Source organism: Leptonotus elevatus, chromosome 5, assembly GCF_054856555.1.
Source record: "Leptonotus elevatus isolate MCC_2025b chromosome 5, RoL_Lele_1.0, whole genome shotgun sequence".
In the NCBI taxonomy this organism is placed as follows: domain Eukaryota; kingdom Metazoa; phylum Chordata; class Actinopteri; order Syngnathiformes; family Syngnathidae; genus Leptonotus; species Leptonotus elevatus.
The window spans coordinates 2,577,423-2,591,546 of NC_141243.1; the positions used below are offsets into that span (position 1 = coordinate 2,577,423).

Sequence of the window (14,124 nt, forward strand, 5' to 3'; positions counted from 1 at the left end):
CAACTGGTGACATAAACGTGTTAGCATCAGCAGTATGGCAATATGAAAAACACCACAACAGCCGCTAACATTAGCTTAGTGACATAAGCTATGTTAGCATGTTAGCAATAGCGATGATCAAATCATGTATTTCAGTAATTTTATTGAAGAAGTGTAAAGAGGTTAGCCCGGCTTCATCACGGCGTCCAAGTGACAACGTTGACTGCCGTCCGAGCGGCACGACGAATGTCGGCATCATCCTCGGGGGGCTCGCTCCTCCCCACCAGCAGGGGGAGCTGCAACAGCAGGCGGCGACGCCCCTCGGGAGCCTCGGCCAATGAGGTGAGAGCTCTTAGCGAATACAGGACCAACGCCTTCCTCCTCTGCTCCTCTTCCACATCCTGTTTGCGTTCTGAGAGAAGCTGCAGCAGGACCGGGAGGACGTCCAGCTCCAAACACTGATGCTTACCTACAGGACAAACAAGAGGCTGCTGATTGGTCGGGATGGGGCAAGGGTCACATCATTGTGCAGACATCACCTGTAGTGATAACCACCGTGTTCATGATAGCGCCCGCGGCGTTGGCCTGCACATCCACATCCTGGTCCCGAAGGAGGTCTGCCAGGACGGGAAGTACTGCCGCCTCGCACACCTGACGCTTGCCTTCCACCGGGACACTATATCAGCACACAAATAGTTGTAACTCCATCACCCATGATGCATTTCACCTCTATAACAACATAAAGAGATGCCGGAGTCCCGACCTGAGTGCCATCATGGCTCCCGCCGCCTCCCTCCGGATGTTGGAGCAGGCGTGCGACAGCTTGCGTCCGATGAGGATGACGCCGCGGTGGGACAGGGCCGGACCGGCGTCCAAACGCGAACAGCAGCTGAGCGTGGACAGCAGCAGGGCCTGCACCTCCTCCTCCTTCTCCTCCTTCTGGTCCTCCAGCTTCAGCATCAGCTTGGGAACCAGAGCCTGCAAAGCTTTTGCGCCTACCAGACGTAAAATTTAAATAAATAAATATTCACATATTTACTGTGTGTGATGTCATCAAGGTGTGCCTGTCTACCTGCGGGCAGCAGTGCCAGGCTGTTCATCACGCGGTGGGCACGCGTTCTGCAGAGTGGGGACGGGTCGTCCAGCAGTTGAGACAGACGGGCCAGGAGGGGCGAGCACAGAAGGGCTTGCCTGGGGAGGAACGCAAGTTAGCTTAGCTTATTAGCATGTTTGTCTAGAAAAACAGCACCGTAATGTTTAAAAACATAATGAAAGAGACTGTAAAGAAATGAAGTCGTTTTATAAAGTGTAATTACTGACACGAAGTGAGTTGAGGAGCTTTATTTAGACAAAAGTGCGCTTTACTGCCATCTTGAGGCATCTATTGGTTGATCAATTGAGTAAATAGCTCAAGGAAGCACTGCATTTGATTATAGCAACCCCTGCTGGATGGAAGGTGTTTCTGCATGCTAATTTGTTTTAGAAGTCGATAAAATATGTCAATCAGTACCATAATCTAATAAAATCTCTCAATTTTTTTTTTTTTTTTTTTACATTAGTCTATCACACAAAAACACCTATATTTTTTTAAATATTCATTTCCATACTTATCCTATTCTGAATCTTTTTCAACTTAATGTTTACCTTGCAATGTTGTGGCTGGTGATAAGATGCAGCAACTCGCAGGTTCTGGTCCTCACTGCTGCATCCTCATCCTTCAACAGAACCTCCAACTGGTCCAGAAAACCTCCATAACCAATTAAATGTAAACGTTAGCACTCTTTATTCAGAAAACCCATGTCCAACTACATAGTATATGAGCCATATGTTGGCTCACCATAACATGAATGAATGTAGCAATTTGCATGAATATTTAAACAAGACTTTTCTTTGTTGAGCCATTTTTTTTCTTTCTTTTTTTTTAAGAGTGTACACTTTTATAATAATCCGATTAAACGTTGTTTTGTGTCTTTATGCTTCCCAAATATGTTGGTGAGTGTGTGATTGGGTAAATGAGAGATCTTAAATTTGAGTACTGAATTGCTTTACGTAGTTCAGCCCTTTCAAGTTTAAGGGTAGAGCTGACACATGCAACATGGCGGACGCGCTAACCGTGTTGCAACAACGTTCAATTTACAAGCCGGCTAAAAGCGGCATAAGAGTACATTTTGATTTAGATTCACCTTCACTGACCACCTGGTAAAGTCGCTCCGGGTCGTGTGTGAGGTCGCAGAGGGACGCGAGGGCACGCAGCCTCCTGGCGGCATCGGGCTCCTCCAGCTGGGCGAACAGCTCCGGGATGGCCAGCCGCCCGAAGGCAACGGGAGCCCGGCTCGGGTCGAGGTGTACACCCGTCATCTCTTGACTTTGGCGATCCAACTACGGAGCCGCTCCAACTGCTTCTGGCACAACTGCTGGCGGTGGACTAGTGACGTCACTCTGTTGCCTTTGGCGTAAATTGACTGCTCACTTGGCAACCGTTGCTTAGGAACGGGTGTAAACATCCCACGAGGCCGGGAGACGTTCAGAACGGACACATTCTGTATCGTTCAATAAAAATATATATTTTTGCTATCTATACATAAATACATTAATGTTTTGAAGCTGGTGTCACCATGTTTGTGAGATCTTTTCTGGTCATTTTTGAATAATAAATTGATGCTATGAAACACGATATGAAAACACCTCATAAAGTTTGTTTTATTTTGTACAAGTGATGTATACTTTTTTTTATTTTATTTTATTTGATACTTTAAAAAAATGAACCAAATAAATATTGAGTTCATCTTTTCCTCTCAACAAAAATCTGCAGATCTCCTGTTTCTTTCCGTTTAAAAGCAAACCATCAAAGTTCTGAGGCAGGAAGGTGTGCCCTGCTTTTGCAGGCGTTGCAAAAGTTTCCAAAATAAAACAATGTTTGAAGAGATCTTGGCAAAAACAAAACAAATGTTTAAGTCTGAACAGGTGAGGAGGCTTCACTTCTTCTTCTTCTTTGTCTTTTTCCCACCATCGCTCTGCTGTGAGCTGCTCTCGCCTCCGCCGCTCTTTTGCGTGCGACTCTTCAGCTTGGGGATCATTTCGGACACGTACAACATCACATCCTTCCCTGGAACGACCACAAACATGGAATCACACTGCATACATTTGTTGTTTCCATTACAAAGAGCGACTATCTGCCTGTTATTGTAGTATGCTCAATTTGTATGTGTTTCTCCAGTTATTTGAAGATAATAATGACCGTACATCTATGCGAACTTTCATTGGTCTGTCTATAGCGTTTCACGTTATATTTTAGCATTAAGGTAGCGATCCTTTCTTACGACTGCTACTATGAAGGGCATTCTTCTGGTTCCTTTAATTGATTCTACTTTTGGTTCTGGTTCCAATTCCAGTCATAGATCTAAATACAGATTGTATTACTGCTTCAGGTAATACTTTCAGTTCTGGTTATAATTCTGCTTCTGGCTTTGGTTTTACTTCCGGTTTTAGAACAAGTCCAAACTGTGTTTCTACTTATGGTTTGGAATCTGGTTGCTATGGATCTGGATTTGATTGATTGTGTTTCTGGTTCTAATCCAGTTTCTGGTTTAGAACTTGGTCCTTGTCCTTTAATTCTGGTTCTAATCCTACTTTTAGTTTTACCTCTGGCTTTAATTCAGATTATTGTCCTGGTTATGCTTTTTTATTCTAGTTCTTGGCCTGGTTTTAGGTTTGGTTCCGATTTTATCTCTACTGCTGGTTCTAGTCATGGTTCTGCTTTTGACTGTGGTTCTAGTCATGGTTTTATTTCAGGTTCGGGTCTTGGTATTGATTACGGTAGTGGTTTTACTTCTTGTTCTAGCCCTGATTCTAGTTTTACTTCTCGTCTTGATTCTGGTTCTAGACCGATCTCTGGTTACAAGTTTGTTTTTGTTACGGCTTTAAGTCCGTTTCTGATTGTAGTCCTGGTTTTAAATGTGCATCTAATTTTATTCATGGTTTTGATACAATATTAGGTTTTACTTCTGCTTATAGTCCTGGCTCAGGTTACAAATCTGCCTGTCGTCCGATTCATGGCATTAGTTCTGCCTCTGATTCCAGACTGGATTTTGGCTGTGACAGGTGCTGCTCATATCCATGTTGCCAAACAATACCCGTACACTTCCCATGTGGTTTACTTACGCGAGGAGAACTTATTGTGACACAAGGTGCCGTCCGTCTGCTTCAGCTGAACTCTGACTCGACCTTTAAATTGTACATCGCGATTCCACTCTCTGGGGTGCATTTTGTTCTGGACACAGAACGACAAAATAGTTAACATTCCCATCAGGAGATGACTTCCTGCCCAAAGAACATCACAAGAGGAGGTACAGCCAAATTGTCACCTCCACCAGGACGTTCACGCCAGCGGCGGTCAGGACGTCGCGGATCTCTGCGCACGAAGGGTTCTCCACTGCCTGCATGCAAACGTCCATTTTACATCATACAACGAAGAAAACAAAAAGGCACGTTTGACATTTAACTCTTATTTAAATATATGAATGGTGCCAGTTTGTCACCTTCTCAGAAGGGATTCTTCGTCCTTCAGCCAGAGTCTTCTTACTGTTGATGTAGATGGGATAAACGCAGATGAACCTGGGTCAAACACACAAAACAAATATTGTAACCTGTTAAACAAACACTAAACATAACAAAATATGACATAACTGTACAGTAAATGTCAGTGGTGATTTGCAATTTAATCCAAATGTTGTTTCTGTATTCAAGTAGATTTTTCAACAGGTATTCAAAACGTTCATGTGATTGCATGCGAGTTATTGGGTTCTCACAAAACCCTTACACATTTCGGTGTTTACTGAAACCATCAACATCCAAGAAGTCTGGTAGAAATTGCCTGCTAAACTAGTATGAACTGCTCACAAAACACCAACAGCTAATATAGCACTAACTAGCAAAAAAGTCAAACACTAACTTTGAGCAGGTTATTATCCAACAAACAAAATTGTTGTGTTCTGTTAAAATTTAATTTAATAGATCGATGACCAATTAACCACATCTGCAACTGCAACACATTATTTGCTTAGTAAACTGCCATTTGTATTAACAACACACACAGTGTTATCACTAACATGGTTAGCCTCAATGTAGTTTAAGGCTACATTTAAAGGACAATGGTTTAAAAGTTATATCATTACATTTTTATTTTTTTTAAGTAACTTGGACTCTAAAGAGTGGCCAATTTAGAAGTTTCACAAGAATCTTCTTGACCACGTCATGCTAGACAGCCGCATTAAACGGGTATGAAATAGGGACAAACTTCAACACTGCAACGCAATTTCAATTCGAGCCACGAATGGATCTCACGTACATTTACAACTAACTAGTATAAACATTAGTGCATACATTCAGCGATAAGCGCGCTATGATAACATAATTTGTAATAGTTAAATTTATGTCGGTGTTAATCACAGTTAGCTTTAGCCTTGCTAGCTATAACATCTCACCGTTCCTTGTCGGCGGGGTCGACGGTTAAGTGTGCCATGTTCGGCGAGCGTGTTGCCACCTTCGCAGTCCTGGATGTCCAATAAAAGCAAAGTGCAAAGCACGATTCTATTATTACCGTGAAAAACACATTCGTAATCGTCGCTTCTTTACGCACAATCTTTCACCGACTGTGGAGACTGGAGAGTGTGCTTCGCTTTTAGCTCCGCCCGACCCGTTCACTTCCGGTGGGAGATATTTGATTCATTAAACGTACCCCTTTCTTTTTTCTTTTCTTTTTTCCCGCCGTGAATTACGTAATTGCATTCGCATAATTACGATGTACATACAAGAATAACATCAGCTGGTTCAGGATTTTTGATCTGTAATAGACAGTTGTCTTTACACGAAAATATATAAAACAAATCTTTTACATTTTAATGTTTAAGATGTTGTGCTGTTTGTTAATTGATTCAATAAAATTAACTTTAAAAAAAAAGAAGGGCCAATTGCAATGCCTTGCAGTTCACCGTCCCTCCACGCGGAGTCGCTTGTGCGCCGCCCGCGGCGGCTGCTGAAATGCCCGGATGTTATTGTAGCTAGCCCTTTTAGCACATCGGCTAGCCGCTGCCTTCTGCCGCTACGGTCTGCCGCAACGGGGACTTTCTGACCTCCTCACTCCCCCCGGGCGATATAATCTATCTCGCTTCGCATGTAATTCATCCTGGGTAGTTTATCATGATCAATTTCGACCGAACGGCTCGCTAGTTGTCGGTGAAATAATTGATTTGGTGACCGGTTTGTCGGGACTGGTTCGAGTTAACAATACGGCGAGCTAAAGGCTAACGCAGCTAGCGTCGAAACAGGCCTATTTTTTTTCAAGGTAGCTAACGCAGCTAATTAAGCGGAGCTACTGCGGCTATCATGGAAGACAAATCTTTTACGAAGGAGTTAGACCAATGGATTGAACAACTAAATGAGTGCAAGCAGCTTTCGGAAAATCAAGTGAGGACGCTCTGTGAGAAGGTGAGTTTGGCTGGGAAATTTCGTACATTTCAGTTAACATTCCGCCGGCCTCGCGTTCGGCCTACATTGCGAAATTGGCTCCGACTATTTTCTGGTGTGCGGTGGTTGCTAGCGGTTAAAATCAACCGGGCTCCCATCACTTCCCAACGCCCGACCGTAATCGAACATGTTGAAAGACATTTCAGTTTCACAACGTTTGTTTATTGTTGTGCCGTTAATCGTCGTCTCTGGATATCAGAGGTTCACAATTTGGCGTAATTTGTCCTCGCCCAATAAATAGACGGAGCCGGTTTTACTGCTCGCATTACGCTTTTAAGTCCTAACTCGACAAATGTTTCAGATGTGATTTTAAATCTCTTGCTTAAGTTCTAGAACGTTAACAGTTAAATATACGGTGGATTTGTATCATGTATGCGTACATTTATGGTGGTGTGTACCGCGCCCTGCCCTTATCGATCATGCTTTATTGCATAAAGCTGACAAGGCTCATTAAGAAACGTTATAGCGGATTGTATATATTTATAAAATGAATGATGAGACGTACAAACAAACATCAAACTCCATTTATTTAAATGTAGGTGTCATGTATACAATGTGTAGCTGAATTAAGAATCAACATTACCGACAGCGTCGTTCTTTTTCAGGTGGCTGATCATGTGACGTCACTATATTTTTAAATAACGTGTTGAACCACAGTAAACTTGCTTCATATTGTTTTTGTTAGATGATTTTACTGTACATTCTCATTCATTCGATGTCTTTCATTTACCCCCAGAAAGAAACCAAACAAAGATTGTCCTCAATACGCTACAGCCATGTTACCTTTCATAGGAAATCTTGTGCTTTACATGCATCAAATCATTCATTATGAATTGTAACAAAGGAAACAGAAAAGGTTCCAACAGAAGTCTTGTGCTGGATGTGTGTGATGCTTGGAGATCACATGAACACTCACATGGCAGCCTGTCTATTTATTACTTTATAGCGCACACATTTTTCTTTTTCTTTTTTTACACAATATGTCTCATGACTTTAAAACTTCCCCCTTTTCAGGCCAAGGAGATTCTGACCAAGGAGTCCAACGTCCAGGAGGTGAGACTTCCCAGCATGCATTTTGTTTACGTTCATAGCCGAGCAGTAAACATCTCGCGACTTAATTGACCGAGGGATTGGTGTGTTGCCTTCAGGTGCGATGCCCGGTGACGGTGTGCGGCGACGTGCACGGCCAGTTCCACGACCTGATGGAGCTCTTTAAGATCGGCGGCAAGTCCCCCGACACTAACTACCTGTTCATGGGCGACTACGTGGACAGAGGCTACTACTCGGTGGAGACGGTCACGCTGCTCGTCACGCTAAAGGTCCGCCACCAGACTTTTCCTCATAAAAAGTCTACACCCCCCACCCCTGTTCAAATGGCAGCTTTTTTGGTGATATAAAAACAATGAGACCAAGAGAAGTCATTTCAAAACTTTTTTCACCATCGAAGTGACCCTTCTGATGCCGTGGGAGCATCCGTGTGGATCAAGATTTGTCCTGTGGCTGCAAAAATAGCTCAAAGCCTACTCGAACAGCTGAACTCTGTTTGTTTGTGGTTTATTTTTACATCCCCTCAATTGAGTTATAGAGGTTATTGGTCATATTTAATAGCGGGAAAAGATTTGAAATAATAAATTTTGGCCCCCCTTTTTTTTTAATTTATTCATTTTTTTATACAGAAGCCTAACATTAATGTGTCGCCTTTATATTTATATATATATATATATATATATATATATATATATATATATATATATATATATATATATATATATATATATATATATATATATATATATATATATATATATATATATATCACTAGTCTGTAAATATGTAATTCACCGTGTAAGGGGAATTACATTATCGCAGCAGCAATATTTGTGCGCATTAATAATATAAAATTACCCAACAAAGTAAAATTAAACATGAGCCAAATTGAGAAGGAACCAAATGAAAAATAAATTGAAATCTAATTTGAGCAAGAAGGAAAAAAAGTCCAAGAATATTGAGATGGTAAGATAAAGTGTCATTATGATGCAGTAATATGTTGTCACTTTCCTAATATAATGCCTACAGTCATACCCTGACAAAAAATTTTTTTTTGTGTGTGTGTTAAATATCTCATCAAGATGTGGGCCACCTCTGCTCAAATCGGCCACATCCTTAGTGGAATACATCATTAAATTCTAACCCTAATTCTAATAAATATAATCAGTATTTTGTTCAATTTTTTTGGGTGTGTTTTCTGAAAAAATGGCTGGGGCCTTTATTTCAGAGAGGGGAAGTTTTGTGAAAAGTGGAATCGATGACAACAGTGGTTAATAATAATTTGATACAAGTCATATTTGTTCAATGATTAAAAATGAGAGGTATGAATAAAAGTAATATAAACAATTTATAGTGCGTAGGTAAATATGCATTATGGACCTTTTAGAAGTTAAGCGAGTCTAAATGGAGTGTGTGGTGTGGTGCGTTCAGGTGCGTTTCCAGGAGCGGATCACCATCCTGCGAGGGAACCACGAGTCCCGGCAGATCACGCAAGTGTACGGCTTCTATGACGAGTGCCTGAGGAAGTACGGCAACGCCAACGTGTGGAAGTACTTCACAGACCTGTTTGACTACCTGCCGCTCACCGCGCTGGTCGACGGACAGGTGGGTGTGGTCGCTGGTGTCCCGCCCCCTACCTCATGGGGGGGGGGTTCACATTTGTCATAGTCTTTTTGTTTTTCTTGTAGATCTTCTGTCTCCATGGAGGCTTGTCGCCGTCCATAGACACCTTGGACCATATACGAGCTCTGGACCGCCTGCAGGAAGTCCCGCATGAGGTGGGCTTTTGGTCCAAATTTGCATGAATGTTAGAAATGGGTCAGTGTGCTTAATGGACATCCCTGACTCTCAGGGACCCATGTGTGACCTGCTGTGGTCGGACCCCGACGACCGCGGCGGCTGGGGAATCTCCCCCCGAGGTGCAGGCTACACCTTCGGCCAGGACATCTCCGAAACCTTCAACCACGCCAACGGCCTGACGCTGGTGTCACGCGCCCATCAGCTGGTCATGGAGGTAACCCGCCCGGCTGGCTTGAAACATCTATTTTTGTGTGTTTTCTTTAAGTGCAGTTTCCATGGCAATGGAGCACCGTGAGCTCGCAATCGCCCCTGTTGCTAGGGGACCGAGTGTGGCGTATGCAACGTGTTAAGTTTTCCTTGTGCGTGCAGGGCTACAACTGGGGCCACGACAAGAACGTGGTGACCATCTTCAGCGCGCCCAACTACTGCTACCGCTGTGGGAACCAGGCGGCCATCATGGAACTGGATGACACCCTCAAGTACTCTTTGTAAGTCCGTCACAAAGCGCCGCTCGTCAATCAGTCAACCGTGTAACCAGACATTAACACACGTCTGTCTCGTTATTCTCAGCCTTCAGTTTGACCCGGCTCCCCGCCGCGGCGAGCCCCATGTGACTAGACGCACTCCCGACTACTTCCTGTGAATGTTCGACGCCGTCCCCGTTCGTCGCCCAGTTCCTCCCCGCACCCTCATTACTGTACCGAGGAGAAAAGAAGCAATTGGCTGAGTCATGTTCCCGAGTCACGTTCCGAATTAAAGTTAGCGCGCCCTCCTGCCCAGTTCTCGACCCCCCCGCCCCCAACTCGTGTTTCCACTCTGCTGTCGTTAACGCTGTGCTACACGTGCAACTAAGATGTTACTTCTTTTTTTTTTCTGTTTATGACATGTTTTTAAGACATAATAAAACTTCCAAGGTGGACCAAATGTGCCATATTCTGATCCTTTCCCCCCTTGATGCTTTTTTTTTTTTTTTTTTTAAATCAACTCCCTGCCCGTCTGATCACATCTCACCACATGTTGCCACATATGTGATTTTTTTTTCTGTTTGGAACAAGAAGAGGACAACTAAAAGAAAAATACCATTTGCTTCAAGTAGTTCCGCTGTGAGTTTTAGCTGCAGCGCTGCTCATCAAGTCAGCAACTATATTATTGTCATTTGAGACCACACAACTATCAAATAATAAAATGTCCTGTTGACAAACTCAGCAGTCTCTGCGTCTTTGTTTACTGTAATAACCTTTATTAGCTCAAACTAACATTCGTTTAAATATATTTTCCAAGGTAACCAAATACTCTTATGACCAACAACCAGTTGAAAAGTTTATATATTTGTTCACTGAACTATAACTTAATGGTTAATTTTACTTTAGCGTGTAAGTATGGATTAGTACAAGTAGTTAAGACCGCATATGCAGTCGTTTAAATTAATCAAATTTACTGTACGTGCGTCATTACTGATCAGTAGATGCCTATCGCTGCGTGGTTGATTCAAGTATCGCGAGAGACTCCGAGATGTCAGGATTTTGATTGATTACACTGTAAATTACTGTAATCATTATTACAGTTGCGTTAGTGTATTAACACATTCATCTGTTAGCTTCTGGCTCATGAGCAGTGAGAAGTAACGACCTTTTAACGTTTCTTTCCAAGATTTGTTCGGCTACCTAGCATAAACACGACAGTCGAGAAAGCCAAAAGTCTCACCGCGTCTCGATTCAAATATCGCGAGAGACTCCGTGATGTTGGCATTGGCTAGCAACAGCCAACTTCATGATGGCTAACGTGAAGGTATGTACTTGAATTTTGTCTTTATGCTTCATTAGGTTGATCAAGTTAAATTAATACCCATGTTTAACTGTTAGCTTCCGCCGTCTAAGTACAGTACTGACAATTACGATTTGATGTTTAGCTTGTAAGCTTCGCTCGGCTACCTACAGCTAAAGCTAACATTCCATATAGTACAGTAGATAACGGCTACTATTTCGAAGAGACTGTTTAGGAGCTTAGCGTGATTGTTGTTGTTTTTTGCCAAATCAGATTTCAGCAGTGTGTTGCCATGCCAGGACAATCTAATCTGCCTAGAATTGTCCGAATCAGTAGTGCTGGTTTGTGTCAATTACATTGGTTACGGGACCATTACTTCAACCAATCAGGTTTCATATTTGCCTAACCGGGCCAACAATAACTTCACCATTTCCCTTAAACATTTTGTTGATTCAGTGTACATGATGAGGATGAGGCGTGATGATGGAGGATGTTGTTCTTCACCATCAACTCGAAGGCTCTGATGGACTAAGTGATTTAATTGCAACCACGGAAAAGCTCCTGGAGCCTTTCCCCTGCCGGCCTCCTCCAGTCTTCACGCCTTGGTTCTCGCACTCGTCAGCACAACGCCTCCCGCCCATCAGACCGGCTAAACGCGCCCCTGTCATCAACGCAGAGGATGTAAAATGTTGCCAAGACGCTTTAAAAGAAAACGTCTCCGGAACCACAAACCCGCCCACTGCTGAAAAGAAGAGCGTGTCCATTGCAGCAGCGGCGGTCAAACGGTCCTGGAGTGTTTGGGCTTCCAGAGGTGTGCGTCAGCGCTTGCCATCGCTCTCCAAACGCTTCCGACGCACTGTGTCCGTACACACGTTGCACCTGTATCAGCGGTCCAAGTGGGTCATCAGTCAGCACAACTGTGGAGCCGCACGGGACATCGAACAGGTACAAACATGGCTGACGTGAGTCCGTGAGCTTCTAGAAAAAGCTAATTACATTATTCAAGAAAAATTATGCTTTTTTTTCAACACGTGGGATTAGCTTTATTTCTCCTGATAACAAACATCCTTTTTCCATAAAGGTCACATTGATATTTACTAATCATACATCTCGTTCCCCACCGCAGGTGTGGCGTGCTCTGAGCAGAGCCACCCGGCGCGCTGGCTTGCCAACATGCAACGCCAACATCCAGCGTGAGCGGGCTGAGATCTGGGTGTTCTGCGACGTCGCATATTCGGAGCAGGTGGGCCACTTCCTGAAGAAGCATCTGCAGTTGTCGGGCAGCATCAGGCTGAGCGTGCACAAGCTCGGAGACGTCTTTAGCTTATAGCGATGACTTCTCGCGGCCCGCTCATCGCCATGGCGACCCAAACTCGCACTCGAGATGTACAACATGCAGCATCCTGTGGCGATAGACTGGAACCGCAAAAAAATAAATTTCGGAACGCAAGTCGACTTCCGAGTTGTTTTGAAAACAATGAAATAATGAGTCAAACTAGGACTATTTATGAACTTTACAGGCGATTTGAAATTGTTGACATAAGCACTCTTATGCAAGTAATGAATGGAGGATGTGGTGACGCTGGGCTGGAGTTATACTGTGTTAAACTTGAATGTGATTTCACTTCCTGTGTGTCTTCTCTCAGCAGCCCTTGTCGAGGTGGTTCCCTCTTTTAGAATATGTCACACAAAAAGCCAAAGAAGAAGCAAAACCCACAGAGTTAATACTTTGCTCACTGAACTTAGAGTCCCAAAGTTTTACTTGATTTAAAGGCATATCTTTACTGGAATTGTTGGTCAAATTGTAAAATTAGTGGTTCCGTCCATCCATCCACTTTCTTAACCGCTTGTCCTCACAAGAGTCGCAGGGGGCACTGGAGCCTATCCCAGCTGGCTCCGGGCAGTAGGCGGGGTACACCCTGAACTGGTTGCCAGCCAATCGCAGTTAGTGGTTCCGATGCATTTTTAACACACGCATAATAAAATAAAAAACATGTTTTATGGTACACTAGCATAACAGCTACATTGTAATTTAATTTCATGTGAATTTCCATGTATTTTATATTTTAACAATAAATAAGAAACACTTTTTTAAAAAAACAAAACGATTTTCACGTTTCTTAATAAATCCGGCATGCTCACATCCAAATACCCCAAGGATCAAGAATTTATAGAGATCTTTTTATAGAATCCAGAGAGTGTAAAACAAGCACTCAAGACAATGAAGGCATTTTCGTGACGAATGGACACATTGCCAAACTCAAACATCTGCTGGCTCTGGCGTCAAATTCACAGAACAATCCAGTAAGAATCATTAAAAGGAAGCTAACGCTGTGCCCATTGAAACGCAATTGAATTATTGTTGGTGAATGCAGCAAGTCACAAGAACGTTTTCGGGCAATCTTGAAATTTCACCCGGAAACTGAATTTTCACAATTTTTTGTGAGTAGTGCAGCAATCAGAAACTAATGTTATTAACCCTGTTAGCTAAAAGTGCAGCTCTGCATACCTTCTGACTTCAACACGATTGACTGCATTAGTGCTTCTGGATTGTTGGCCAGCCTAGCTGCCACATCATTGGTGCAGACACTATGGATGGGTTTAATTTTAATGTAAACCCCCACTGTTATGTAACAGCGTTGCGGCAAAAGGACACATATTTCCAGAAGTCTTCACATAAACTTCCTTTTACCTTGATTTTATTTATTTTATTTGTGTATGTGTATGTGTAAATAAAGGTTTATCCAAATGTACACTTAGCTCAGGAAAATCAGCCCAAGGGCATTATCTCATGACCGTTGCGTCTTCGTGACACCCCCACACTCGCTCCTTTGTTGCTACGCAGCCTCAAGCTTGACGGGAGAAATCTGGGCTAGCGGATCTGACGTCAGAGCCGAGCCTCCCACACATGACTGCGACGTCTTCCAAAACACGCTTATCGTTAAACACGGAGGGAATACGTAACAAATTGGTGATAAAGGACATATTTGTGGCATATTGTAAAATGAC

At 43.1% G+C, this 14,124-nt stretch overlaps 4 protein-coding genes across 4 annotated transcripts; 2 read left to right on the plus strand and 2 right to left on the minus strand.

Annotated features, from left to right (window-relative positions):
* Positions 1-122: 122 nt before the first annotated feature.
* rsph14 (radial spoke head 14 homolog) lies at positions 123-2,428 on the minus strand. The gene is made up of 6 exons (XM_086075330.1): positions 2,163-2,428; positions 1,624-1,726; positions 1,052-1,170; positions 743-974; positions 519-655; positions 123-448 (listed from the first exon to the last, which is right to left on the minus strand). The coding sequence occupies exons 1-6, from the start codon at positions 2,335-2,337 to the stop codon at positions 177-179; spliced, it is 1,038 nt and encodes a 345-aa protein (XP_085931456.1). The 5' UTR covers positions 2,338-2,428; the 3' UTR covers positions 123-176.
* Positions 2,429-2,653: 225 nt separating this feature from the next.
* Positions 2,654-5,668, minus strand: srp19 (signal recognition particle 19). The gene is made up of 5 exons (XM_086075382.1): positions 5,463-5,668; positions 4,518-4,593; positions 4,344-4,415; positions 4,141-4,249; positions 2,654-3,085 (listed from the first exon to the last, which is right to left on the minus strand). The coding sequence occupies exons 1-5, from the start codon at positions 5,498-5,500 to the stop codon at positions 2,955-2,957; spliced, it is 426 nt and encodes a 141-aa protein (XP_085931508.1). The 5' UTR covers positions 5,501-5,668; the 3' UTR covers positions 2,654-2,954.
* Positions 5,669-6,036: 368 nt separating this feature from the next.
* LOC147173287 (serine/threonine-protein phosphatase 2A catalytic subunit beta isoform) lies at positions 6,037-10,556 on the plus strand. Its single transcript, XM_086075349.1, has 8 exons — positions 6,037-6,465; positions 7,519-7,557; positions 7,653-7,823; positions 8,983-9,156; positions 9,240-9,329; positions 9,404-9,565; positions 9,721-9,839; positions 9,922-10,556. The coding sequence occupies exons 1-8, from the start codon at positions 6,364-6,366 to the stop codon at positions 9,992-9,994; spliced, it is 930 nt and encodes a 309-aa protein (XP_085931475.1). The 5' UTR covers positions 6,037-6,363; the 3' UTR covers positions 9,995-10,556.
* Positions 10,557-10,970: 414 nt separating this feature from the next.
* Positions 10,971-13,868, plus strand: shld3 (shieldin complex subunit 3). Its single transcript, XM_086075372.1, has 3 exons — positions 10,971-11,139; positions 11,572-12,060; positions 12,242-13,868. The coding sequence occupies exons 2-3, from the start codon at positions 11,596-11,598 to the stop codon at positions 12,443-12,445; spliced, it is 669 nt and encodes a 222-aa protein (XP_085931498.1). The 5' UTR covers positions 10,971-11,139; positions 11,572-11,595; the 3' UTR covers positions 12,446-13,868.
* The last annotated feature ends 256 nt before the right edge of the window (positions 13,869-14,124 follow it).